The 27,968-nt window shown below is 37.1% G+C and overlaps 1 protein-coding gene across 1 annotated transcript; it reads left to right on the top strand.

The window, feature by feature from the left end:
- The first annotated feature begins 25 nt into the window (after window positions 1-25).
- Gen1 (GEN1 Holliday junction 5' flap endonuclease) lies at window positions 26-27,968 on the top strand. The gene is made up of 14 exons (XM_021642310.2): window positions 26-214; window positions 4,873-5,090; window positions 6,872-7,058; window positions 10,058-10,234; window positions 13,894-14,004; window positions 14,824-14,897; window positions 16,502-16,590; window positions 17,927-18,077; window positions 18,748-18,784; window positions 18,874-18,954; window positions 19,739-19,869; window positions 21,932-21,993; window positions 24,168-24,311; window positions 24,975-27,968. Exons 2-14 carry the CDS (start codon window positions 4,930-4,932, stop codon window positions 26,270-26,272), a joined length of 2,703 nt encoding a protein of 900 aa, XP_021497985.1. The 5' UTR covers window positions 26-214; window positions 4,873-4,929; the 3' UTR covers window positions 26,273-27,968.

Below are 27,968 nucleotides of genomic sequence, written 5' to 3'. Positions count from 1 at the left end.
GGCGTGGGGAGGCGGGTGGGAAGATCTCCGGGCGCCCTGGCAACGGGCCCACGCACGCGTCCTCAGGGCAGACCGTAAGAGGGGAAAGTGAAACCGCGAGGGCAGGGAGGCGGGTCTGGAGGGAAAGCGGTCCGCTTCCCGGAAGGGGCGGGACCAATGGCGAGGGCGCTAGATTCGAAACCGCGGCCGGGAGCGTCCAGCTTGGCGAGGCAGGGTGAGGCTCTCTGCTTTGGTGTTATTGTAACTTCGGTTTGGGAGGATTCGGAACTTAGGGGCGGCCCTAGTTATTAGACGCCAGGCCAGGCTGGCATACGCGTCCTTCCACAGCCGCGAGGAGGGCCTGTCTGGTGAGCCCCGCGGGACAGGCCGACACAGGCCGCCCGGTCCTTGCTCCGGCTGCTAGGACAGTGGCGGGATGGCCGCCTCGTCCGCAGCCGCCCTGCAGGCATCCCCGAAGGCCCCTCCCCGGGGACATCCTCGCGTCCCCTTCCAGGCCGTCGGGTCGCCGTTCCCCGACGCCCGCTCACACACCGCTCTGCGTTACGGTCGCAGTTGGAAAAATAGTTTTCCTACAGCAGTAACCGCTGGCGTCTGGTCCTTTCTCCCCCTACCGGTTCCACCCACCGCTTTAAATAAATACGCAGTTAAAGTTGTTCTTGGCCCTCCTCCATTCGCTTCTCAGTCCGATGCTAATCATCCATCCCTTTATACAATTTCACATCAATATGCCGATTTAGCCAAGGAACTTCGCCCAGATGTCACTTCCTCCAGGAAGCTTTAGTAGTTATTTTCTATATACTCCTATGCTTTTAGTTCTTTACCTCGGACGGTACTATTCATCCTATTAAAAGGCTAATTTTTCCCACGACAGCCTCACCATACCAAGATACTTAAATCCAAAACCTGATCGTTGTCTTATCTCTAGCACCCAGGCACATTCCTAATAAATACTGATAAGTAAATTAAACATGGACCTCAAAGTTTAAGTTCATATGACAGTATAACCGAAACAAAATTTAAAACAGCACGACTTGGTGAAAGTATGTGGTAAATCCCTTACAGATACAATCCGGCACGATGAAAGTTTATACTGTTTGGCAGTTTTTATGTGAAAATACAGTTCTCTAAATGTGAATTTGGAAATTTAACTATTTCCTGTCATTCCCTTAAACTTCGACAAAGTAGAAAATTTGCTTAATGTAGTTTCTGCATAAATCAAGCTATTGACTTCTTTTTATGTTCTTTACATTTGATTCATTAGTGGAATTAGCAAGGGTCTGCGTTTTTCTCACCTCATTCAGTTTTATAATTAACCAATGGAAACTTAATAGCTTTTAAGGAAGTTTTAGGAACATAAATGAATTTATGGGTACCATATGGTTACATCAAAGGATCGGTTTTGTTTTAACTTGATTCTTAGGCCCTTTGTTAATGTAGAAACATCTTCTGTCAAGCCATAATCTGGATATTCCTGCTACTGAAATCGGTCCTGAGAGTGAAAGGATATTAGAATCTTGTCATTTGTCTCATTTTCTACAAAGGCTCATTGTCTCTCCAAGGCTACACAGTTGGTCAGTAGTATATCCAAAACCCAAATCCTAGGCTTATGTACTCCAAATTCAGTGCTCTTTTCATCAAACTGTATACATTGAAGCTATTAATAAGTTATAAAACTATTTGTTACATATTAAGGTTTTGTTCTCTCCTTGCTTGTTTCACAACTAATTCTTAAAAACTAGAAGTATATTGAAATACATGTTGTTAGCAATTTATATTGGTTACATTATAAGAATGACAGCAATAGTTAATATAAGAAGCTTGAGTACAGACACAAATTTACATGGTTTTGGAGGATTTAATAGCTGTAGTATTTTTAAAGTTTACTTAGTGCTAATCTGTCTTCAAGTATGGAATATGACCTAATCAAGAACCCCTGTACTGTCTTTTAGTGTAGTTATACAACTTAAGTACTGTTCCATTAGGTCTCTTTTTGGAGTTTCACAAGCTTTTACAATCTTAACTATTGGCATGTAATATCACTTCAGAGAAATGACTGGTACTAAGAACATAACAGAAAGTGAGAGAGAGCAGTAAATGGTGGCTTAACTTCATTTTTAAAACAAGCTGTATGTACTTTCTAATACAATATATATTTCATACCATTGTTTTGGGATCGAGATATTTTTAATGGCTGCTCTTCACAGAGAATATGGGTTTTTAAACTTACAGAAATGGTGGAAGAAATCCTAAAATAGTATTTTTTTAATAGCCAGACCTGACATATACCTTTAATTCCAGTACTCAGGAGGCCGAGCAGGCAGATCTGTGTGAATGCTAGGCTAGCAAGGTCTACATAGCAATTTCAGGACAGCCAAACCTACATAGTTAGACCCTGTCTCAAAAAAAAAAAAAAAAAAAAATTATGTGTGTGTGTATACACAAAGTATTATATATAAATGTAAATGTATACATTGTAGGTGTATATACATGTTATACTTACAATATATAATTTTGTAGTATTTTAAGCTTTATATCTCTTTTATAAAATAGTTACCATGAATGCCCAAAAGCACTTTTTTGTTTGACTGTTTTTCAAAACGGGATTTCTCTGTGTAGCCTTGGCTATCCTGGACTCACTTTGTAGGCAATGCTTGCCTCACACAGATCTGCAGTCCTCTCCCTCCCCAAAAACAATATCATTTTTTTTAAAAACATGATTACTCAGGTTATTGGGGAGAGAAAAATGGGAAGAAGTAAGAAGAAGCTGGGAATATCTTATTACAGACTTAACTGTATGCAGCCAAATTAGTGAAGTGTTAGAAATGGGGGGTAAAGAATGCATTTTACAGACGCAATGCACCGAACATTTGGCTGTTGGAGAACAAAGAAAACAAAAATGACTACTAGGTTTGGAGCTTAAGAAGACATTCTTGGGAAACACTAGGACTGAAACAGTTTTAAGGAGAGGTGATGAGATTAAAAAGTTTGGTCAAAACTTGGCAAATCCAGTACTTGGGAGTTGAGATAGAAAGCACAATTTCCAGACCAGCTCTACATAGCCAGACCAAGGCTCAGAAAACCAACAGATGCCAGGTGGCAGTGGCAGACACCTTTAATCCCAGCCCTTAGAGGCAGGCACATTTCTGTGAGTTCAAGGCCAGCCTGGTTTCCAGAGTCCCACAACAGCCAGGACTACACAGAGATACCCTGTCTCAAAAAATGAAACAAAACAACTAACAGAAAGACAGGTGGATATTTGCATCCAACTAAAGTGAATTAGTCACTTCAGAGAGTATAGCAAATGAAAAGGATTAATCATATTAGAGGTCAAGCTAGCAAGTTCTAATTCTTGTGACTACCTCTACTTTTAATATTCCTTAATAGTTCCAGTGTATATTTTTTGTAGTTAGTTTTATCTTGATGGCCTTATAGGAAATTCAAGAAGCACTAGCAGGAATTCATTGTAAGAGACACCAAGGGCAATATCAACAATCCATATTGTTGTGGAGAGCTCTTGGTCTTTCCTGACCAACAGTGCCTGGCACGAGGATTTTTGTGAACCTGTTTGGGGGGACACTATCACCCCAATTGGTATAATTTCAATTAATGCCTATATGTAAGTGTATATATATATATATATATATATATATATATATATCTTAATATTTCAGACACTGCTAGTGTTTTTTTATTTCTTCTGAAATGAGTCTTTTCAGGTATCCAATATGAGTCATAAATAAAAGCAAAAATACAGAGAGTTTCTTCAAATTTTATTTGGTGTTAATGTGCTTTAGTGGCTAGTACTTCACAAATTTTATTTACCTTCATAATAATGTCTTAGAAAATGTATATGCCTCTTCTCTTTCCAGAACTCACTACAGCTTTTCAGGTTAACTCAATCTGCCACATGTTAACATAAAATAAATTAGCACTGGCCTCCTATTTACTACATGGTACTTTGTGCTTATGTATTTTTCTTTGTAAAGTGACATAATCATGTATATTTACATGTCACAAAAACAAGTGCACAAAATAACACTTATTGCAGGACTGGCAACATTATAAAATCAAGAGTCAGAAAACAGAGGAAACAATATACAGCAGCCTTCCCAGCATTGATTTTCATTGCATCTGTGTGGAATTCATAAAGTATACTTTTAGAAGAAAAGATAGGCATTTTTATTCAGAAGGTTTCTTCATATAAAAATGGCCTTTGGGTTTAATATATTTTTACCATCTACCATGGCTTTTTAGGCCGAATTAAGGTCATTATTCAGAGGATAGTCTGGATTGTATTCATGTAGTCAGATATAATATTCATCGTAAATACTATGTATCTTAATCAAATAACAACAAAGGTAAAGAAAAATAGGTGCAGTTCTTTGTTTTGTTTTGAGATAGGGTTTCTCTGTGTAGCCTTGGTGTCCTGGACCCACTCTGTAGACCAGGCTAGCTTTGAACTCAGAGATCTGCCTATGACTGCCTCCCTGACTGCTGGGATTACAGGCGTGCACCACTGGGCCCAGCTTTGGTGTAGATGTTTAATAAAGAAGAGTTATCTGACAGATAATATCCAGATAGGACAACAGAGTTGAAAGTGATTTATTCCTAAATTTTCCTGTACTGTATAAGGATAAGGAACTAGCATTAATTCCTTTGGATGGTAAAAACACAGGTGATTTTAAATATCTTGCTTTACATTTTATTTTTCCAAAGTGAACTGTACGGCCATATAACTAAAGACAATACTTGTTATAAAAGTGTAACTGTATTTCTCCAGTATTTTCTATATCATATCCTCCCTCCCTATTTTTCCTGCAGTTTCTGAGGACTAACCTTGGATTTGGGGGTTGTTTTTGTTTGTTTCTTTAGCTGTTTGCCTGCTTCCTTGCTTAAGTGTTCTTCAGATAACAGTTGATAATTGCCAGGATGGGAGTGAATGACTTGTGGCAAATTTTGGAGCCTATAAAGCAGCATATCCACTTGCAGGATCTCAGTGGGAAAACCATTGCCGTTGATTTGAGTCTCTGGGTATGCGAGGCACAGACAGTGAAGAAAATGATTGGAATGGTCACCAAGCCGCACCTCAGGTATAGTAAAGTTTCTAAGAATATAGATGAATGATGTGTGGCCAGTCTTGGTGTCCTGGCTTTGTTTCAACTTTTTTAAATTGTCTTATATTTGAGATTTTTTCTTAAGATTTATTTTATTTATTTATTTATTACATATACAGAGTTCTGCCTGTATACCAGCAGAGGGCACCAGATTTTATTATAGATGGTTGTGAGCTACCATGTAGTTGCTGGGAATTGAACTCAGGACCTTTGGAAGAGCAGCCAGTGCTCTTAACCTCTGAGCGTGCTCTTAACCTCTGAGCTATCTCTCCAGCCCCCCCCCCTTTTTTTTGAGACAAGTTTTTTCTGCATAATAGCTCTGGCTATCCTGGACCACCTTTGTAGATCCACCTGCCTCTGCCCTCTGCCTCTGCCTCCCAAGTGCTGAGATTAAAGAAGTGAGCCACCACGCTATTTAACACATCTTGATCTACCATTTTTATAGTGATCGCTTAAGATATGGATCCTTTAATCTCCAAGCTTCGAGCTTACATATCTCTCTCTACTGGCATGCTTCACTTACTAAAAGCCATTATTCCTCTCTTTTATCTCTCCAGTCAGTCTATTAGGGTTCAGGAATAGCCCCACACTGACCACTCGAACACCAGACTCAGACTAATAGAAGTTTATTGAACCATGAACAAACACTGTCCCATCAGGGACACAATCTGGGCTTGGGAGCCAGACTGTGACCCTGAGCCAATTTGAAAGTGAGTTTTAAAGGGAAAAACACACCCAGCAGGAAAAAATCATTTCTTTTCCAGGTACATTGTGTCCATCCAAGCAAGAAGAATTAATTTTTGTTTCAAGTTCCTTATGTATTTAAGCTGATTGGCTGGAATTTAAGCTAGGGAGCTCTTGGGAACTTTCCAGCTTTCCCAGTGAGAGGAACCTAGCTGGGCATTGAGATTTTAACTATAACAGAACATACATTTATCTTTAACTCAAGCAGAACAAGTATTTAAGCATCTATTGTTTTATTCTAAGCAGCAGGTACTGAAGGGCAGGTAGAGCCTGAGAACTTGAACTCTATTTCACCTTATGATCAAAATGGAGTCTTAAAGACAAAATGGTTTCTGTTATGCTAAAGGAAAAAGCAGGTGTTAACAGAGGAGACATAGTTATGCTAAGAACTAAAGCAGGTCTCAACAGAGGGCCTATAGTTATGCAAAAAAAAAGTTTAAGTAGGCTACAAGTTCATCAGTAATTCTTCCCAGTTCTGCCTCCAAAATACATTGGGTTCACAAATTCTTCTTAATGTCCAGAGATGCCACATCAGTCTTTGCCAACCTCGTTTCCTATCTGTATCTGTGCTGCTGGAATGGCATTTTCACTCCCCTTCGCCTGCTCTTAGCCTCTTCCTCCAAACCAGTTTTTAGATAGCTATATATACATATCTATATTTAGTCAAAAATCACTCTTGCTCAAATGTTAAATGCTTGCCCATTCTCCTTACAATAAAATATTGGCCAGCCAGATGGTTCAGTCAGTAAATACACTTGTAGCCTGAGTGTGATCCTCAGAACCCACATGGTAGAACAATAGAACGACTTTATGCAAATTGTCTTTTGACCTCTTCACAAAGACAGTGACATCAATGTGTGTCCTGCACCCCCCCCCCACAGGAATAAATGTTTTGAAATGTTACTGCGTGAACATTTTTTGTATTAACCAAGTGTTCTTAAGTCATTTTTATACTGCTTTTTGGACTTGGTATTAATATGATGATTAATATGCTACTAATTTGTATACTTCAGGAACCTATTTTTTCGTATTTCACATTTAACTCAAATGAATGTAAAACTGGTATTTGTCATGGAAGGGGAGCCACCAAAGCTGAAAGCTGATGTCATGAGCAAAAGGACTGAGACTCGTTATGGGCCTTCTGGAAAAGCAAGGTCTCAGAAAACAGGAAGATCACATTTTAAGTCAGTCTTACGAGAGGTAAGCATTCAGATTCATCTAGTAATTCTTATTTGCATTAAAGAGTACATTTTATAAACTTATGCTCTTTAACCAATTGTGACTACAGGAGTTAGTATTGTGTGCAGAGTTTGTGTTAGAGTGAAACAGACCTGAGGCCAACTTCTAGCACTGGCATTTAGAAAGTATGAGAAACTGGGCAGGATTCTAACTTATTTGCATTTTAATTCTTAGTGAAATGGGTATAGTATTACTCTGCAGTGATTTTATAAATACTTGAGAAATATGTCTATAGTAAATAATCCATGATAGGGCTTGATTATTTTTCCTTTTAACTCCAGCAGGTCTAGAATTGATGAGAGCCATAAGTTGTTTGCTTCTTTGATAATGGTTAAGAACATAAATATTTAGGAGGCAATTTGATAACATGTCCATTCCGCAAAGCAACAGTAGTGATTTCAGTGCCTTTGACCTCTCCAGCTCTTGGCCTCCCAGGACTACAGTAACAGGAGTTTCTGTGGGAAGGGCCTCAGACTCATCAGAAATCAGTTGCTTGTCATAACAGTCACTACACTAGTGCACCGTGAGCACCTCTTGCCTAGCAAGTTGGTATAGCACGCAAAGTCCAAAAAAGAGCAGAGTGTTTTTTATCCACAACAATATGCATAACAACTTCTGGCACTTTGAAGGTTACCGAGCAGGATTTCAGGGTTTTGTTTGTTACAGGATCTTGCCATAAAGCCCAGGCTGCCCTGGAACTGGCTATATAACTTGAAGTGGCCTCCATGATCCTCCATGACCACTCTCCCATCAAGTTACAGTTTTTAAATTTTTATTAAAATCTAATTACATCACTTTCTCTTTTTCTTCCTGTCAGCCCTCCAACTCCTTCCATGTACCCTCCTCAAATTGATAGCCTCTTTTTCTCTATTGAATATTGTGTGTGTGTAAAAGTTTGTATTATTATGTAAATTCAACCTGCTGAGTCCATTTTCATTGTTTGTGTGTGTGTGTAGTTTTAGGACTGACTACTTTGTATGGGATAACCAATTAGAGAACTCATCCCTGGAAGAGGCAATTCTCTCTCTATCAGCAGTCATTAGTTGCTGTAGTTCTTTGTAAGGGGTGGGGTTCCATGAGCTTTCCCCCATTTTACTTAGCATGTCTATTGCTAATATTCCAGTCTCATTTATGCAGCCATTTCTTGGAGAGACTTTCAGTCAACTTCCTAGTATATTTATAAGGAGTTGTAGTTTATTGTTGGCTTTTCATTTAACACATCATATACATAGTTCCCTATTGTTGCTTTCTATTCAGAATTATATAGCTTATAGTGTTTATACAATCTGTATGGGGCTGTGAATTTTATTCAGTCTTACTTACCTATCACCCATTTTCATATTTCTACACTCCCAGCAGGTCAGAAAAGTACAAATTAATCATCCTTCAATGCTACAAACAAATCCTAGATAATAAGTGGAAGAAGCCAGACAGTGGTGGTGCATGCCTTTAATCCCAATATGCGGGAGACAGAAACAAGGTGGATCTCTGTGAGTTTGAGGCTAGCCTAGTCAACAAAGTGGAAAGCCAGGACTACCCAAAGAAACCTTGCCTTGAAAAACAAACAAACAAAAATGACTGAGGAGAAAATTGCAACCGCCATATCATAACTTGTGTGCTGCTGCTTTGAGAGGAGTTGTAAATGGCACACAAAGATGAAATAACATTGTTTATTATGAAAAGATAATCCCTAGCTAGAGAAAAGAGAGAATATATGCTAATAGCAAAAATGTGTCAGCAAAGTCATGTAGTCTTGAGACTGTTGGCCTTGGGCACTTCTGGTAGCTTTTTTTGTATGTATCATACAAAAGATTAAATATTCTGAGCAACAGGTGTTTATTCTGCCAGTCTGTATAAAGGACATTTGCATAGCCTTTTTTCTGCATATTCAGAATTCCTCAATTCAGAAAGTGCTGTAAATTGTAAATGGCAAGAAAAGGAAAATAAAGTTGCTGGTGAAGATAAAAGCCATAACCCAAATGAATCTCAAAGTGGCTTACTTATTTATACATCATAAAAGGATAAAATCACCGTACATAGGTATTTGATTTCCTAGAAGGAACCATCAACTTAGCCTTGTGCGAGTTTTCCCACTGTTGTATGATGCTATTCCTTAGGAAATGCTTACCAGTAGAGAACTGATGACAGACTAAAGTAAGGAAACTACTAAAATCCAACTTGGTGAACCAATGAGTTTTGTTTTGTTTGGGGGGGGTGGTTGTTACAGGAATATGGGTAAGAAATCAGTTAGAGGAGCAGGGACAATTCTGTCACCAAAAGTTCATCCCACATAGGCAACAGCTCTTAAAGGCTGGAAACCTGGAGTGCACTGCACAACCTGCTGTAGTTCAGGAGATTGTAGAGCATCCATTCTAGGTGGCTCAGTTGGTCTGAGCATCGTTGGGTCTGTTTCTTCCAAGCAGCTCAGCTCAGCACTCTCTTTCCCCCCTTTCCTTCTCTCCCTCTCTTTCATGTTTAGATGGCTTCGTGGATTGGTTTCCCAACAGTCCTTACTAGTTATATGTGCTTGGGAAGAGAGGGGCCTAGTGTCACTGGTCAGGGACTTCCTGAACCAGTAGAGTTGTTTATTTTCTCATCTGATCTTAGTGAGCTTCCTTGCAAGATGGAATGTTTTTCACTCCCTCACTCCCTCTTAGAACATACAGTGTCAGTTTCAACCATATTACTGGAGAATTCTCAATACTTCAGTGTTGCCTTCTGCAAGATGACACTTTAAAATTAAATAAGCATAACCAAGTTATTATTTTAATTATCTCACCTAATACGTTAGCAATCTTTTCTTAATGCCATTAAATTATTCAGTGTCCAAATTTCCAAGTGTTTCTTAAATGTCATTTTTTTTTTAAATACCCAAAAGATAACTACTACTAATGTTTTAGTGTAGAAGTAATTTAAAATTCTGAAAAAGTTGAATGATTTGCACCAACTCCTTGTTTCAGTGCCTTGAAATGCTAGAGTGCCTAGGAATGCCCTGGGTCCAGGCTGCCGGGGAAGCTGAGGCCATGTGTGCTTACCTTAACGCCAGTGGCCATGTGGATGGCTGCCTCACCAATGATGGCGATGCTTTCCTTTATGGAGCCCAGACTGTTTACAGGAATTTCACTATGAACACAAAGGTATATATTTTCTCTCTCTCTTGCTACGTGTTTACCCTGAGATAATATATGTAAAATGCTTCCAAGATGCTGGCAAATAGTTACTACTAAATGTTTACTAATTTAAAATATCATTCATTGTACATTTCCGTAAACTAGAAAGTGTTTTGCAAGTTTTCACCATTAATGTATATTACATATATTTTTAGACTTAGGTTTTTTATTATTTTTATTATTTGTACGTATGGGGTAAAGAATATGTGCATATGAATGCAGGCATTGAATCCACCTGAAGCTCTAAAGGGATTTGTGAGCCACCTGAAGTGGGTATGTGGAATTGAACAAGGATCCTCTTCAAGAGTAGTATAAGTAACCACTAACCCATCTCTCCAACTCTGTAAATAACTATTAGAGCTGACAGAGATGATAAAGCTGTTATTTATTTTAAAAAATTAAAAGTAACATTTTAAAAGGTATTGTGGGCCAGCAAGATGGCTCAGTGGAGAAAGGCACTTAAACTGGAGTTTGATTCCCAGAACCCACATGGTGGAAGAAAAGAAGTGACTCCCCTAAATTGTTCTTTACGTTCCACTCATGCAACACAGCACACACATACAAATGAATAAGTAAATGTAATTAAAAAAAAAAGTGCTGCAGAATAGTTTATTCTCTTCAATAATTTCTCTCTAATGTAACATAAAATTATGTATGAAATGAATTGCTGTGTCCAAGAACTTCCAGTTTCAGTATTTAATCCTCAGAACACCTCCAATGTACAAGTAGATAGATACAGGGCAGGAAATTCTTTGTCACAGTATTAATAACTATAAAAAAATAGCAAGGCAAATGCTTGTTCAGGAGTGTTTAAATGTTTCACAGTTATGATTCCTAGCTGGGAATTCCTAATAATTATCATTTTTATTATAGCAACTGGGTGAAGGGAGACAAGACAGCCTACACCTAGGCATTTGCTTTATTAGGGCCAGTAAGGCTAAACTTCACATATCTCAAAATGCTACTACGGTTTTCCGATAAGTCCCAAGCCCCAACTGCCCTTCAGGAATCTGTCCCTTGCACCCGTCGCCCTGCTTGGGATGTTAGCAATTCTTTCCTGACTCTTTACTTTGGCATAAAGGGAACGTTAAGGACAGAAGTAAGGAAGGACAGAAGTAAGTAAGTGCCTCCGCCACTGGGACACCTGCTGAAAGTTACTGTCTTTTGAAGCAGGTTTCCCACCCAAACACCCCGACTGGGACTCAAGCACGCACAGAGGTTCTCATGCTCTGGACACTTTTCACTGGTACCTTATAACTGGAATTCGGGGTGCAGCTCAAAAACCCATTAATGTGTATGACTCCTAAGGTTCTTCAGGGCCTAGAAGAGTCTCCTGAAGCATTCCTAAAGCGATTACAAAATGAAAAAGAGCTTTAAAAATGTACACCTCAAGCCAAGCATGGTGGCACACACCTTTAATCCCTGTACTCGGGGAAGCAGAGGCAGGTGGATCTTTGTGAGTTCAAGGATAGCTTGATCTACAAGTGAGTCCAAGATGGCCAAGACTACACAGAGAAACCCTGTCTCAAAAAAACAAAAAATAAATAAATAAAATTTACACCTCTTTTGATCCACTGGCTTCACTAAATTTAACTTTTGTCACTCAGTCAGCTCTGGATATTCGCCTCTCCCCCCAAAAAAATGCTAGTAGGTCCCTGCAGAGTATTACTTCAGAGTCAGTGTGATCTGGTACTAAGCAATCATTTTAAAAGATGTCTTATAGCAGGTGTCACAGTACGTTTAATCTCAGCATAGTGGATATAGGGCAGGCGGGACTTTGTGAGCGCTAGGTCAGCCTTGTCTACAAACCAAATTGAGTGAGATTTTGTCTCAGACTGGGCAAGAGGAGACACACTACTGACAAAAATACCGAGGCGCACTGTTGGAGGAGATGTTGCAGAGCAGCTTCTTTATATGGCTCTACCTTTATTAAAATAGCGTGGGTAGTAAGTATTAATGTGAATGTCAGAGGAAATTACTTTTTGGGAGAATGTGTACCAACACAGAAATGTAGTGAACGTTTTCTTTTCTACAATAAATATATACCATACATTGCACTTTTTAGACACCGATAGCAATAAAGAGGAAAAAGGGCTGAATGTGAAGGGTTTTCTTATTTTAATATATTTTTAGTAAGTTTTTGAGAATTTTCTACAAGAGTTCATGGTTGATCATAGTTAACACCCACTCTTCCCAGATCTAATTCTCACCCTCACTCTCTCTGCCTTAGTTTGCTTTCCATTGCTGTAATAAACATCACAAGCAAAAACAACTTGGGGAGGAAAGCGTTTATTTGAGTTATACTTCCATGTCGTCATAATTGAGAGAAGTCAATATAAGAATCTAGAAGCAAGAACTGATGCAGAGGTCATGGAAGAATGCTGTTTTCTGGTTTTTCCTCATAGCTTGCTCGGCTTGCTTTTTTATACAGCCCAAGGATAGATAGCACTCTACCCACAGTTGGCTGAGCCCTCCACCATCAATCATTAATCCAGAAGGTATCCCCAATGACTTGCCTACTCAGCAATCTTGTGAAAATATTTTCTCAGTTGAGGTTCCCTCTTTCCAGATGACTCTAGCTTATGTCAAGTTGACAAAAGAAAGAAACAAACAAAAGAAAAACAAAAAAAGCTCGCCCTCCCAAATTCATGTTCTTTATTTTGTTTTATTTTATTTTATTTTTTTTAAAGCCCATGGTTCCAATTTGTAATGCTCGTATACTATTTGGTATGGTGCTATTGACTTAGGGCCTAGACAACCTACTAAATTTAACACAGCCTTAAAAAAAAATTGACTGTTCCTCCCACAGAAACCATCAACTGTCAATAGTTCATCAGCCAGGGGTTGTGGCTCCTGAGCCTCTCCTGCTGAAATATTGATTGCCTGGATCATTGTCAGGCAAGCACAGCTGCTGTAAGTTTATAATTCTGTCTTGTCCATAAGACACTCTTGCTCCTATCCTCCCCAACCTCTAGCTTTATAATCTTTCTGCTCGCTCTTCCACCATGATCCCTAAGCCTTGGGGTAGGGAAATGTGGTATGCATGTCTAAGCACTGTACATACACTTATTCTCTGCACATAAAGCCCACTTTTTCTTTCATGAGGTCTATGAACTGTAGTCATCTATGGGTATAGACATGCAAAGTTTAAAAGGCAGGTGGATACTATGTTCACTTAGCAAAGTAATAGTAGTAGGTTCACCCCTGGACCTATGAGCTCCCCAACCAGATATACAACACCAAGCATAAGTTTCCTCTTATAGAGTGGATTTTCAATCTCATCATAAAGTAGCTGGTCATACTCATTCATGCCACAATTGAATCTATATGCTGGTCATTATTGTGGCTCACAGGGTTCACAGCTGGGTTAGATTGTTGATGAGTTTTTCTTCCCTACAGCAACATGTATAACACCTTCTCGAACTTTGAAAGATGGCCAATACGGAGGAACTTTCAGTTATACTTTATTCATTTATTGAAATGTCATATTCTATAGATATTGTTGTGATCAGGAAAAAATTCTTATTTAAATTTTTAGAAAAAGACTTTGACAAAGTCATTCAAAACTCATTCTTGCTACTGTTTAAAATAAAACACTTGGAAGATGAAACCTGTGCTTTCTTTAGGATCCACATGTTGACTGTTACACAGTATCATCTATCAAGAGTAAGCTAGGCTTGGACCGCGATGCTCTGGTTGGACTGGCGGTACTTCTTGGTTGTGATTACCTTCCAAAGGCAAGCTCAGCTCATCAATTTTCTCAATATCTTTCGTACTTCATGCTCCCCCTTTCTTGTTCTCTTTCTCTCTCTCTCTCTCTCTCTCTCTCTCTCTCTGTGTGTGTGTGTGTGTGTGTGTGTGTGTGTACATACTACAGGTATATAACTAGGAATTCATTTAGGTTTTAAGTATGGACATTCACTAAGAAAAAAAAAATCAGGACTGATGAAATGATTCATGGTTGAAAGCACTGCTATGCAAGCCTAACAACCTGAGCTCCATGCCTGGGATACCCATAGAGATGAAAGGAAAAAACCAAGTAAACAAAACAATAATAGGTAAATAAATTCAAAAACAATCATCAACTCAGACAGTGCTATCCTTGTAAAGAGGTATACCCCTGCATACCTTTCTGACGTCAGCTTTACAAAGAAGACTGCAGTAAGTGGCTCTCCAGCTTCACCCTCAAAAGTGTGATGTGTGCCTGACTAACCCGTTAGAAAAGCTTAAGCATTACTCTTGTTTTATAGCAATGCTAGTTTCTAATAAGGCTTTCTCTATTTTTAGCTCTCTATACCCATCGTAGCTGTCTAGTTACACTTATGTGCAGTGCTATTGTTGCTGCTGCTAAGCAGTGTCATTACTACAGTAAGCCATTCATACCTCCCTGCCTCTTAGCATTGTGTTAGATTTTGTTCAGAGTGGTAGGAACACAAGGATAACCTTTTCATAAATACCCTGTGTGAAAATGCAGATGATCATTAGTATATTTCTTTGTATGTGTTCCCATTATTCTTGTTATTAACAATAAAGTTTGTTTTTGTACTTTATTAAAGGGAGTACCTGGAGTTGGAAAAGAGCAAGCATTAAAACTTTTGCAGATTTTGAAAGGTCAAAGTTTGCTTCAGAGGTAACTAAACACTTTTTCCCCCCATATTCTTGTTGAACTTAGTAGTGAATACTACAGAAAGGACTATTTTTGAACTACTCATTTTCAGTAATTAATTTTTATTTATTTTTTTAAGTCTTCCAAAGGAAGGAAATGACTATATGTTCAAAGCAATACTATCAATTTTGTATTGTACACACAGTACAATGTCAAATGTTTTAATGTATAGTCACAAATATTTTTCTGTAGGCTGTTTTATACCATTATTATCAAGTAAAGATGAATATTACAAAGTAATTTTGTATTTGAGTCTTTGGTAGTATATTTTGTTTTAATAAATAAATTTTCAATATATAATTATATTTAATAAGTAACATTTGATAAAGAACTTTTAATTTGGGCCAGCTATGTGGTTCAGCAAGTAACAGGATTTGAAGCACAAGCCTGACCATGCGAATTCATCTGATTGTTACAATCCATGATGAAAGAAGAGAACTGACATTTAAAAGTTGTCCGCAGACTTCTCCGTGCACACTATGGCATATACACACCTGCCTGCACACTCACACACATACACCATACACTGTAGACATGCATGCACACACACGACTACGATAAGTAAAACTTCAAAGATTTTGACCTTGTTCTTTGTCTTCTTGCTATACATTTCATAATATGTTAATTCTAATTTGAGTTGTATAAGTTGAGAATATAATTACCATACAAGTTATATTGAAATTTACCAAATACTTATTCTCTTAAAAGCTTGTCAGTTATATGCATTTGATAAAAGCAAGTTTCTTAAAAAATGACAATAAGATATAAAATAAAAAAGAAAAGAGACCAGGGAGACTGAACATATCAGTAGGTATGAGGTGGTATGCACAGAAGTGAAGAAATGACTGAAAATGTTTTAAATCACTGTACTCTTTGTTAAAATGGGTCTCTTAAAGGTGTTGGTAGAAGTAAGTCTTCAGTGAGTTCCTATAGACATCTGTGATTATTATGCCAAAACAGGGAAGAAATGTTATAATTTGGCATGGAAATAAAGAAACCCTCTCATAATTGTCTTTACAATAAAATAAAGAATGACATAAGTATTCTAATTTTAATGATTTATATTATTTCTCCTGTTTTTTAATCTTTGAAGCTCTATTCTCTCAGAAGCTATTAATACAGATTTTTAGTAGACTTAGAGGTATTCTTGACAGTAAATGAGTCAAATTTTCCAGCAGCTAATTAATTACCTCAGCACTACACATTACCCTGTGAACTCAGTGTTTCATCAGTACCATCTAGCTGCCCTTGTTAGTATTGTAGTAACCTGAAACTTTAGCCGAACAAACTCATAAAAACAAAAAAGACTGAATGACTGTGATTAGATATGTGTCTGTACAGATAAACACATACACATGCTCTATCCCCTTTTACAATTCTTCTTTACCTGGGACCGCATGTAAAGCTTGTAGAAAACTAAACATTTTCCCAGGCCAGGCAAGTCGGTTTATAATCACCAAAGAAAAAAATTTACAGGGTAAAGAGAATAAGATAAACTAACATTTGAGAATGTATTTTTATTTTCTCAATTTTTTTCTTGTGTTTTTAAAAATTATTTTCTAATAAAGGTTTAACCAGTGGGTTGAAGAACCTTGCTACTCTGATCCACAACCAGCAGCTAAAAAAGTGGTTCACTGTTCTGTGTGTTCCCATCCAGGTAAGCAGGCATAGGAGATACCTCCAGAATATTGGAGTCTGAATTCACTCTTACAGTCCTGCTCTCATCATACTTTCTTATGCCTTTATTAAGACACTACTTGGAAATGCCTTAGAGTCAGAAGTTGAGTTATACAGACATTGTGAACATTCAATAAATGCTTGATAAATGAAAGTGTGGTAGCAATGATAAATATAAAATGGTAAAATATTACACTATGTTACCATATTATTTAGATTTTAAAATTATCATGGTTGTAATATGTGAATATTTTTATGAAATACAGCCTTATAGGAAAATGGAGCCAGAACCAATTATTTTTATATCAGTGTTTTATGTTTATATGCTTAATTAATTATTTGCTGTCTATAGTACATTTTACTGGCTATTAGATATGACCTTAAACTAGTTTTTTTTTTCTTTTAAAATTGTTTTAGATTTATTTTTGTTCATTTATGTGTATGAGTGTTTTGCCTTCATATCTGTGCTCGAGTAGGTGGTAAGCCTCCATGTGGGTGCTGGGAACCAAACCCAGGTCTTTTATAACATCAAGTACTCTTAACCTCTGAGCTAACTCTCCAGTCCCCTTAAAATTAGTTTCTAATACAAATTCATTCTTGTTGGAAATAGGTAGATCGTCATTGGTCTTAGTTGAGAAAGGTAGACTTGAACAGGAGCTGAGCGTGGTACAAACCTGTAATTAAGTTCTTGGGAGATATAGACGGTAGGATCAAGAAGTTCAAGGCTAGTTCACTTACTTAGGGAGTTTGAGGCCACATGAGTTTGAGCTACATGAGACCCTATCTCAAAAAAACAAAACAACAAAAAAACCACAACCTGAAGTGTGTTTCCTTTCAAAGGAAATGAGGGCCCCAGCCACACCTGTGCTACAGTGATTTTCTTCCTGTTCTTAGTTTAAAACAGCTCTCATGTAATGGAAAGTACTCACTGACAGAGGAGATGAAGTGGGTAGTCTAATATACTCAGTAAAGAAACTATTTCATAATTATTATATTAAGGAAATAATTTTTTTTTACTAATAATTACTTTCCTACCTTGTAGCTACCACATAAACCAACCAGAAATGTTTCTATTATTGGATATAAATTAATCAACACCTCAAATAAATGAGTACTTTGTGAGCAGTGTCATGATAGTAAGTTATAATTTGTCCTAAGAACCACTGTGGTGTACATTATTTTTTCAACCTAAATGTACTGGAAACCATTATTCTAGACAATATTAATTTTGAAATTTTAGATAACAGGAGGAAAAATGTGCATGTTGAAGCTAATTTTGCAAAGCATAAAAATCACACATCTTTGTGTTTCCAAAGGTTCGCCTAAGGATCATGAACGTAATGGATGCACATTATGTAAAAGTGATAGATACTGTGAACCACATGATTATGAATACTGCTGTCCTTGTGAATGGCACCAGAGAGACCATAATAGGCAACTAAATGAAATAGAAAGCACTATTAAAAAGTAAGTTGTTTCTAAGCACGGAATGTTTTTTTGCTATGACCTGTATAGGCATCTGTGGTTGATTTACTTCTACAATAACCTTCCCTCACATGTCTAGATTAGTCATGCCTCACATACTGTGTTTTTTAGTGTGTGTGTGTGTGTGTATTCATCCATCTGGGCTAGTCACGGTGGCACACACCTTTAATCCCAGCATACTTGGGAGGCAGAGAGGCCAGGAGGCCAGCCTGGTCTACATTGCAAGTTCCAGGCAAGCCAGAGTTATATAGTGAAACTCTGTCATGAAAACCAAAAGGAAAAAAAAATTCATTTAAGAGGTTGGCTTAACAGGTAAAGGTTCTTGCTTCCAACCCTGATAACCTGAGCTTAGTCACAAGAGCACATGTGGTAGAGGAGAGAACCTACTCTAGCAAGCTATCCTCTGACTTCCACACATGTGCTGTGTACATTTTCCTACACAAATTCACACACACACAAACAAATAAATAAATATTACAAGTTAAAAATAAAATTTTATCTGTGAAGCTAGCAATTTAATAGTTTTTCAAAGAAAGGCTCAAAAATTGTAAGATACTATAGGTGATATTTCTTATAAAACAAGGGGATTGGATGGGATTTCAGGCTATCTAATTATCTGATTGTATTGATAAGATGTATAATTTATCTCTAGGAAAGCTTGCAGTTGCAAAGGATTTCCATTTCATGAGGTAATAATCCAGTTATGTATTTATTTTTAAAAATATTTGGAAGTTTTAAAGTCTTGATTCCTGTTTTTTTGTCTTTTTTTTACACTTAGGTCATCCAAGAATTCCTTTTGAATAAGAATAAAATGTTGAAACCGATCAGGTATCAAAGACCTGATTTACTATTGTTTCAGGTATCCGAAATAAATTTTACTTAATAGTACAAAATTAAACATGAGGAAAATCAGAAGGATATTAGCTTCTGTGTATAAGAGGAGACTTAAGAACTAAAACAGATAACTGTTAACTGTCCCTATGTTATTCAGTATTCATTTCTAACCATTACCCCATGGCTATGCAAGATCTGTACGTTCCAGGCCATAAAAGGCAAACAGGCTACTTCTCAGAAGATGTCTCAATCACCATGTGCAGACAAATTGAATCCAGGAATATTTCTGGGAAAGAAGGGCTTGGGAGAGGGGGTGCTAAGATCAAATATACTATATGACCCTTAATATGGAATGTCCTTAAAATAGAAATAATATTATCACCTCATCAAGTCACCATGAGTATTAAATGAGATTACTTTAACCCCTGATGTTGTAATTAGGGGGAAAAGGTTGGCTTAGTAAATCTACTTGTACTTTACCTTGCTGACAACTATTATACTTAATAAATGTCTTCCCATTTAATCTATATAATCTGTCAACAGGGTTATATTCTCTCCATTTACAAATGGAAAACGGACCAAGAGGTCAAGGAGCTTAGTCCACCCTCCCAAACATAAACTGCCATTCTGATCAGTGGATCCTCTCAACCACATTGTTGTTTAATACTTTCTTCTTGCAGAGCTTGTTGATACTTCTGGGAATATTCTCATTAATATTACGTTAGCATTACTCTTTTAAAAAGTGATATCGTCTAAGAGCATTTGTTTTGTCTTAAATTTTTTCACCTTTATTTTTACTGTATTTATAGAGATTTACTGTTCAAAAAATGGAGTGGCCCAGTCACTATGCATGTGAGAAATTGTTGGTGCTTTTGACCCGCTATGACATGATAGAAAGAAAACTTGGCAGAAGGAACTCTAACCAACTACAACCGATTAGGTAATGCAGTCTAAAGAATCGTGTGGTCCGGGCTGGAGAGATGGCTCAGCAGTTAAGAGCAATTTTTGCTCTGGCAGGGGTCCTGCTGTTCACTTCCCAGCACCCATATGGTAGTTCACAAATATCTGTGACTCCAGTTTTAGGGGATCTGATGTCTTCTTCTGACGTCTGTGGGCACCAGGCATGCTTGTGTTACACAAACATATATGTGGGTAAAACACAAATATCCGTAAATAAATAAATCTAAAAAAATAATTTCTAAAACTAACATAGAAAAAAAGAATTTTGTAAAGATTGTTTCCACACATGACTATTTGATCAGAAGTATTAGTATTTCTCCCTGTAGGTGTAATATCTGTTTTCCAAAGATACAGGAAATTCAAGTATTGGCATACTTTTGACTTCTAATGCATGCTATTTAAAAAGTATTAAAATGACTTAACAAAGAACTATTCCAGTGAGCCAGAAGAAAAACAGCAAGTGATAAGTAATATTTTAAAGTAAAAGTAACTGGCAACATTGAAATGACTAAACATCGTTCATAGCAAAGAATTTTTCATGCACTTCAAGACTAAGATATTTTACTACATGAGAGTTTTATTAAAAGCACTATTAAACAGCTGTGCAATAGTAGGGCACACCTTTAATCCCAGGATTCAGGAGGCAGAGATGGGTGGAACTCTGAGTTCAAGGCTAGCCTCATAGTGAGTTCCAGGACAGCTGGGCTACATAGTGAAACTGTTGTCTTGTTGGGGGTGGAGAAGGCACTATTAAGCAAAGTATAGCACACTCCTTTCATCCCAGAACTGGAGGCAGAGGCAAACGAATCTCTGTGAGTTAAGGCCTACCAGGGCTGCATAGTGAAACCTTGTCTCAAAACAAGCAAGCAAACATACCTACAAAGTACTATAATGAGTACATATCAAGAAACAACCTGAAGCCAGGAGGAAGATGTGGAGTCAAACATTGGTCAGTAATTTAATGAACTGAGTAAAATTATAACTCACATAATGGTAATGATTAATAAATAATAAATTAAAGCTCTTCATTTTGGATTGTATTCCAAGCATTAGTCTTAAATCTTTAAATACATGTTTTGAGAGTATTATTTTTTACTGTGTATTGATATGTGTTACTACTAGATATACAATGACATTAAAACAATTACAGTTAAAAAATGAAATAAAACTATCAAACCAAGAGTATATATATATATATATATATATATATATATATATATGAAGGAAGGAAGGAAATAGCAGTAAACTGTTAACAGAAAAAAGTTATGAATGAGTCCAACTCTCACTAGTCATAATAAATGTAAATGGATTAAATTTCTTTAATTAAAAAACAGATTGCATTGGATAAGTAGAGAAAATTTTTCATAAAAAATACAAAATACGTATGTAAAGTTCAAAAACAAAGATTTAAGATTTAGTAGGCAAATACCAAACAAAATACACTTTAAAACAGAAATCATAGAAAAAGCAATACTACACAATAATGAAAGAATATTGAGGGGCAGGAGAGATAGCTCAGAAAAGCACTTGTTGGACTCGAGTTCAATTCCCAGAACCTATATAGTGGTTCACTCGTATCTGTCAGTCCAGTTCCAGGGCATCTGAGTCTCTGTTCGACCTCTGTGGGCACCAGGCATGTAGCTGGTGCATATGCATCTACAAACATGCAGATAAAATAATATATAATACTGAGTAAATCCAACAATTTCAACTGTACCTCACGATGAAATTATTTGATTAATTCCAAAGAATATCTAGACAGTAATTACTTTTATTTTCACTTTGATTAAATATTGATGGAAATTGAAGTGTGTGAATTAAATTTCACAAATAACTTGTACAGCTGGGCATGGTGGTATACACCTGTGGTCCCAGCACTCAGGGAGGCAGAGGCAGGCAGATCTCTGAGATTGAGGCCAGCCTGGTCTACAAAGCATGTCCAGGACAGCCAAGGCTACAGAGAAACCCTCTCTCAAAAAACAAACAAGCAAAAAACCTAAATAACATACAATTAGACCTCAGTATATGAATTTATTTTTCAGAATTGTTAAGCCCCGAATCAGAAATAGAGTTCGCTGTCTTGAAATACAATGGGAAAAGCCTGGTATGTATGTTATACACAGAATGTCTAATACAACATTTGATACAAATGTGATATAGATGGTGAATATATAGAAATCATGGATGCGTGTGAAAAAATTCACATGCATATGACTTATTTTTTATTTTACTTGTTTCATTTAAATAGAATTTGACTAATAAAGGTGATAAAATTCAGGTGCTTTTATTTTTATTGTCTCTGATATTTCTTTAATGTTTGGAAATAATACCAAAATAGAACTATGATTCATAGTTCTTAAGAAATTACTTCCACAAATGATCTGTCTTTGAGGTCTTCTATTTAGCTGTTTCTAAAGCAATTGGGTGAGTGAATGGTAGCTAAACTTTTCGTCCCTCTCCTTCACTGTATTTAGTTTTCATAGGAATTTGTACTTTCACTACAACATAAAAATAGTGTAAGCTCTAGATGAGCTCCCAGACTACAGACAAGAAAAGCGGGTGACTTAAAATGGAAATGACCCCAGATTCCTGAGCTTTTGTGTGTGGAGCTGTGGGTGTGAGTGCCCACACAAGCATGCTGTGGTGCACGTGTGGAGGCTGGAGGACAATTGTAGGATTCGGTTTTTTCCTTAGATCTTATTTTAGTAAATATAAAACACATCACAGGCTTAAAAATCTATAATCTTAGCAGGGCAGCGGTGGCATATGGCTTTGATCCCAGCACTCAGGAGGCAGAGGTAGGTGGGTCTCTATGAGTTCGAGGCTAGCCTGGTCTACAGAAAGAGTTTCAGGACAGCCAAGGCTACTCAGTGAAAACATCTTGAAAACAACAAAACCCGAGAATCTTAATTCAAAATAACACATCATCGTCGTAGTTTTTAAGGAACTCTCAAATTTCCCTCTGAAACCTCGGAAGCGAGGCCTTTATCCTCCAAAGTTATCTCAATATTCTTATCTTCCAACCTTCTACAGAACAGCCCACAGAGCTTAGTCCAGAGTTCCAAAGTTTTCCACAATCCTCCCCAAAATAATGTGGTCAGAGCTGTCACAGCAATAGTCCCTATCCACTTTATATGTCTTTTTTTCTTTTTGTGTGCCTTTTTATTTTCTTTTTAATGTACAAAGTAAGGTTTTCTTAGGACATTTTCACACATACTCTTTTCTGATCTACACAAACACACATATGTGTGCGCATCTTCTCCCCTCTACCACTTTCCATTTATACCATCAGTGTTACCGCTTCCAGTATTACCCTTTCTGCTTACATATCATGTATTCAATTGCCCTCCGCCACCACGCTTTCTTATAGGGTCCAGCTGTACCAATCCAAGGCAGAATCTTAAAGGACTGCCCTTCCAGAGAGAAACTTGCACATAGTTTTTGGCACTATATTCACATTGGAAAGCACTATACAGACTAGAGGTATATATGAGTAAATGAATGAATTATGAAAAATGTAGTGCATATACAGTATAGCATTTTATTCAGCCATAAAGAAAAAGTTATGACATTTGCAGGAAAATGATAGAACTGGAAAATATTAAGTGAGGCAAACTGGGCTCAGAAAAACAAACAGCACTGTTCTCTCATATACAAATCCTAGATTTTTGCTTTTCTGTATATATTTTATTGTAAATATCCATATAGACATCCTCATTTCAGCTGTTTGTGGATCCTCTAATGCTGGAATATCTTCAAGAAACTGATAGCCAGGGCTGAGCATATGGAGATGTGGCTTTCCTAGTATACAAAGAAGTATAAATATGTTGTATAAGATAAGACAAAGGAGACCCTTTGTCTTAAGAAATTGCTTCTTCCTTTTCTTATAATTTTTCATTTTCTCCAAAGAAAGTTTTCTAATTCTTTTACTGATTCTCATTTCTGAAACAAGAGAATTTAAAGTTCTAATGTGAGAAGAATTCTCCCTTTCAGCTCCTATAGAAAATAGTTAATTTAAATACCAGCAGCAACAAAGTACATGAGGGTAGGAGAGAGAAAAGAGCCAGGCAGTAAGCAATGAGGTAGTAATAGTAAGTGACCATGAAACAGTCTATGCATATATGTAATTACTAGAAATAAGTAATAGAAAAATGACAGTGTTGTAGCAAGATTTGTGGTCAATTATTCATTTTTTGATAGAATAGTTTTCTTGGTAACTACTTGGGAAACTGGGTTTTTAAATTTTTGTTTGTTTGCTTTGCTGTATTTGTAATCTAGAACACTATGCAGTGGAAGATACAGAATCTGGAGAACTGGATCTCCTTACAGTTGAAGAAGCAGCACTGTTTGAAGCAGCCTATCCTGAAGTTGTTGCCGTCTACCAGAAACAACAGTCAGAAACTAAAGGAAAGAAACAGAAAAGTAAGTGTTGTGTTGGATGTGCCGTGCACTAATGTTACAGGACAGCCACCTGACCTTTCTGACCTGATCCTGTCTACGTTTTGTTGAAATTTTTTAAGAACACTGCTGCTGCTGCCCTGTTCTCACACCCGGTGTCCTCTGATGCTGCAGTGCTAGGGATCGCACTTTAGGGCCTTCCAAATGCCAGTCAGGTATTCTATCGTCGCATTTCGTACCACGCCCCACACTGTGCCTTTGAAAACTGAAATGCTGAGGGTCTACCACTACACTCTGTGTTCACTAAATAACTTGAATAAGTTAAGCACAGAGTAGTAAGTGTGCTGTAACACTAACCAACTTTAGAGCAGCTACTGCAAAGATATTTTGTGTTATAAGTGCATTTTCTTTATTATTCAGAATTTTGTGAAGAAAGTAACTCAATAATGACATTTTTCCAGAGGAAAATATTTTACAGTGTTTCCAAGAATGTACTGTATAGTGGGTGGAGATGAGCAAAAAAGATAGATAGATAGGTAGATAGATAGATAGATAGATAGATAGATAGATAGATAGATAGATAGATAGATAACTGGTTTATCTTTTAGTTTTGCTTGGGCTTTTTTTTTTTTCAACCCAAGTTAAGGAAAAGCAATGGATATTTGTTATGTTTTTCTTTCTTTTCAGATATGAAAATTAAGCCTAAAGGAAGCCATTTACCGGAATCAGAGGATATAATCAGTTCTGAGTCACTTATGACTTTAAAACCTACATCTAATGTCGTTCCAAAGCAAAATCCCAAAATTAATTTGGAAATTTCTCCAGATCCTGTTTTAGCACAGAAATCTACTTCTCCCTCATTGAATAGTTTTGTTTTCTCTGAAAATGCTCATTGTTTGCATTTGCAAGAACAGTTCATGCCTTCTCTAAAACCCTCAACTACAAAGCAAACTAAAGATGTCAGTAATTTTCTAGTTTCAGATAATCAGCCCAGCTCTTCTTCCCATAATATTTCTGCAATTGCTAATCTACAGTTGAGTACCATTGACTGGGCAGGTACTTCTTTTAGTAACTCTCCAGCTGTTCAAAGAAACACTTTCTCTCAAGATTTACAATCAGAACCTGAATCATCTGCCATCCTTCCTGGCTTTGAACAACTATCATATGACCCAGAACAGTGTACTGTAAACAGTGAAGTGTTGTGTAAAGATCTTCAAAAGATTAGTCCTGAAGAACATATCCTATCTGGCATCTCCACTTTATATCTTCACGATTTGCCTCTAAAGGAACGAATACATGTAAAATTCTCATGCCCTCAGTATAATGTAGGAGCAGATGCTGACCTGGAAAGTTTGCCCCTAAAGGTGAAAAGCTCTTGTATTGGTGACAGTAGCTCTGGTGATTCATCACATTTCTCAAAGGAACTTACAGGAGTGTATCTGCACAAAGAGTCCAGAGACTCAAAAGTGGTGGACAGCCAACTCCTTCAAGAAAACTGTACGATGACTACTTCCTTACCTCATTCTTTCAATGATGAAGCAGTAAAGACTTCCAGTCTTAAAGTTGGGATGCCAACTGCTGCTGTACCTTGTAATATAAAACTTGTTGAGAAAACTACTAAGAACCTTGTCGTGAAGAATAGTGTTTGCCATGAGAGAGACTCCTCAGATGAAGAAAGTGTTCCAATGTCCTGGAAAGCTAAGTACATTGCTCCAAAAATGAGACACAGCTCTCAGAAACATAGCTTAGTCCATGTCAGAGACAGTACTCACAACAAACACAGAAATCCTAAAGAATCTAAAGAAACCAAACTCTGCATCCCATCTTATAAAATAGCTGAAGATGAAGAAAACATATTCTCAGATCCAGCAAGAAGTCCTCAGAGTTTCCAATACCATCATAAAAATGATGAGGACTCCACTGCCTCCTGGGATAGTCCTCTCCCTCTGTGCCAGAGGTTAAAACTCAGGTTCCAGAACACTTGAAGTGGACTTTATAAATTCCAAGGATTAATTTGTTTGAATGTTGTCAGCATTAACAGAAGCAAAGCAGTGTTTGCTAGAATTTTTACAAGATTATCTGCTATTTTAATTCAAATTATAATTTTAAAATGGTAATAGCCAGGTGTAGCTCATGCTATAATTGCTGTGTGTAGGAGGTGGATGGAGTCAGGAGGATCAGGAGTCAACCTCTGGCATATGGAAAATTTCAGGACAATCTAAGTTATCTAAGAAATATAAAAAAATTTAAAACTTTGACTACAAAAGGTGAGTCTCTGGTGACAGCTTTAAGTGGTGTATTTTTTAGAACATACTTTACCATTCTTGAAATGTCTTTATTATTTTTCAAGCTTTAACATACTAGTAAGTATATCCTTTGACAGAGTAAATAATGCTTTATCATTTTTAGTTCTTCTTATGTAAGCCTCTAAAGCATTTGTTTATAGTCTAGCTGTTCCCAAGAGGGTAGCACTTTATAATCGTATCACAGTGCCTTTTATGAGCCCTTCCTAGTGTCTGTATTTCCCCTTCATGTTAAAGTACAGTTAGCATGCTCTTCCACTTTTAGTAATATCATGTTTAAGAAGTGAAAATGGTAGAAGAGGATGATGTGAAGTCTGCATAAGGAAAGTTACTCCTTATATACATTTAGAAGTTCACAGGCACTGCAAGTGGAAAATATTTTAAAAATCAGATGTAAAACTAAAAGGGAATTGGAAGCTTACTCAGGATCACACAGTTAATAATATTAATGGTGTGGATACCGCCTTTGCTTTCTGGTTTGGTTCTTGTGCTTTTTAGTTTTCTGAATTGTTTTTAATCTATAAAACTGTTCTTTTGCTTTAAAAAAAATGAGTTTGTATGCAATATTGACTTTAATCCCTACAAGTCTTAAATCTTACGTAAATTGTATTCAAAAGTCCCAGCAGCATCCCAGAGCCTAAGGAATCCATCAAAAATGTATTTAAAGCAAACCTTTAATCCCAGCACTTGGAAGGCAGAATTCAAGGCTAGCCTGGTAGGCAGAGCTAGTTTGAGGACAGAAAGAGCTACACAGAAATCCTGTCTCAAAAAAAAGAAAAGGAGAAGGAGGAGAGAGAGAGAGAGAGAGAGAGAGAGAGAGAGAGAGAGAGAGAGAGAGAGAAGAAAGAAAGAAAGAAAGAAAGAAAGAGAAAAGAAAAGAAAAGAAAAGAAAAAATTAAACCAAAACAAACAACAAACAAAAACTATTAAAAGTAAAGGGAAAGTTCATCAAGGTTGTAAAATTCAAGATTACTTTTATATTACTAATCACAGTTGTCGTTCTGTATACTCTGTGTATGAAAATGAAATTTCACCAAGTGAATTAAAATTACTCCGTGTACAACCTCAAGAAAAGGAACACAATCAAGATGGCAAAACTTAAAGTTAACAGTGAAAAACAATGGATGAAAGAAAGTATAAATAAGAAACTTCCCAGATTCATGGATCAGAAGACTTAACATGGTAGTACTGTGTAAACTGTTGAGTTTTGCCAAGAAGTTGTGGTACATGCCTTTAATCCCAGGGTGTGGGAGGTACAGGCAAGTGGATCTCTTAAGACCAACCTGGTCTACAGAGTAAGTTCCAGAACTGCCAAGGCTACACAGAAAAGCTTTGTCTCAAAAACCAATCAATCAATAAATAAACTATTCAGTTTCAA

The sequence above is a fragment of the Meriones unguiculatus genome, chromosome 1, assembly GCF_030254825.1.
Source record: "Meriones unguiculatus strain TT.TT164.6M chromosome 1, Bangor_MerUng_6.1, whole genome shotgun sequence".
Taxonomy (NCBI): domain Eukaryota; kingdom Metazoa; phylum Chordata; class Mammalia; order Rodentia; family Muridae; genus Meriones; species Meriones unguiculatus.
The sequence above is the reverse complement of the archived record's forward strand: the minus strand, read 5'-3'. Positions and strand labels throughout refer to the sequence as shown.

What these genes read in the sequence shown, in the direction of transcription:
- Gen1 (XM_021642310.2), top strand. Translation starts at nt 4,930, where the DNA reads ATGGGAGTGAATGACTTGTGGCAAATTTTGGAGCCTATAAAGCAGCAT. An exon ending in ATAGAAAGCACTATTAAAAA is followed by an intron (nt 18,078 to 18,747) that starts GTAAGTTGTTTC and finishes ATTTATCTCTAG; the next exon opens with GAAAGCTTGCAGTTGCAAAG. An exon ending in AACCAACTACAACCGATTAG is followed by an intron (nt 19,870 to 21,931) that starts GTAATGCAGTCT and finishes TTTATTTTTCAG; the next exon opens with AATTGTTAAGCCCCGAATCA.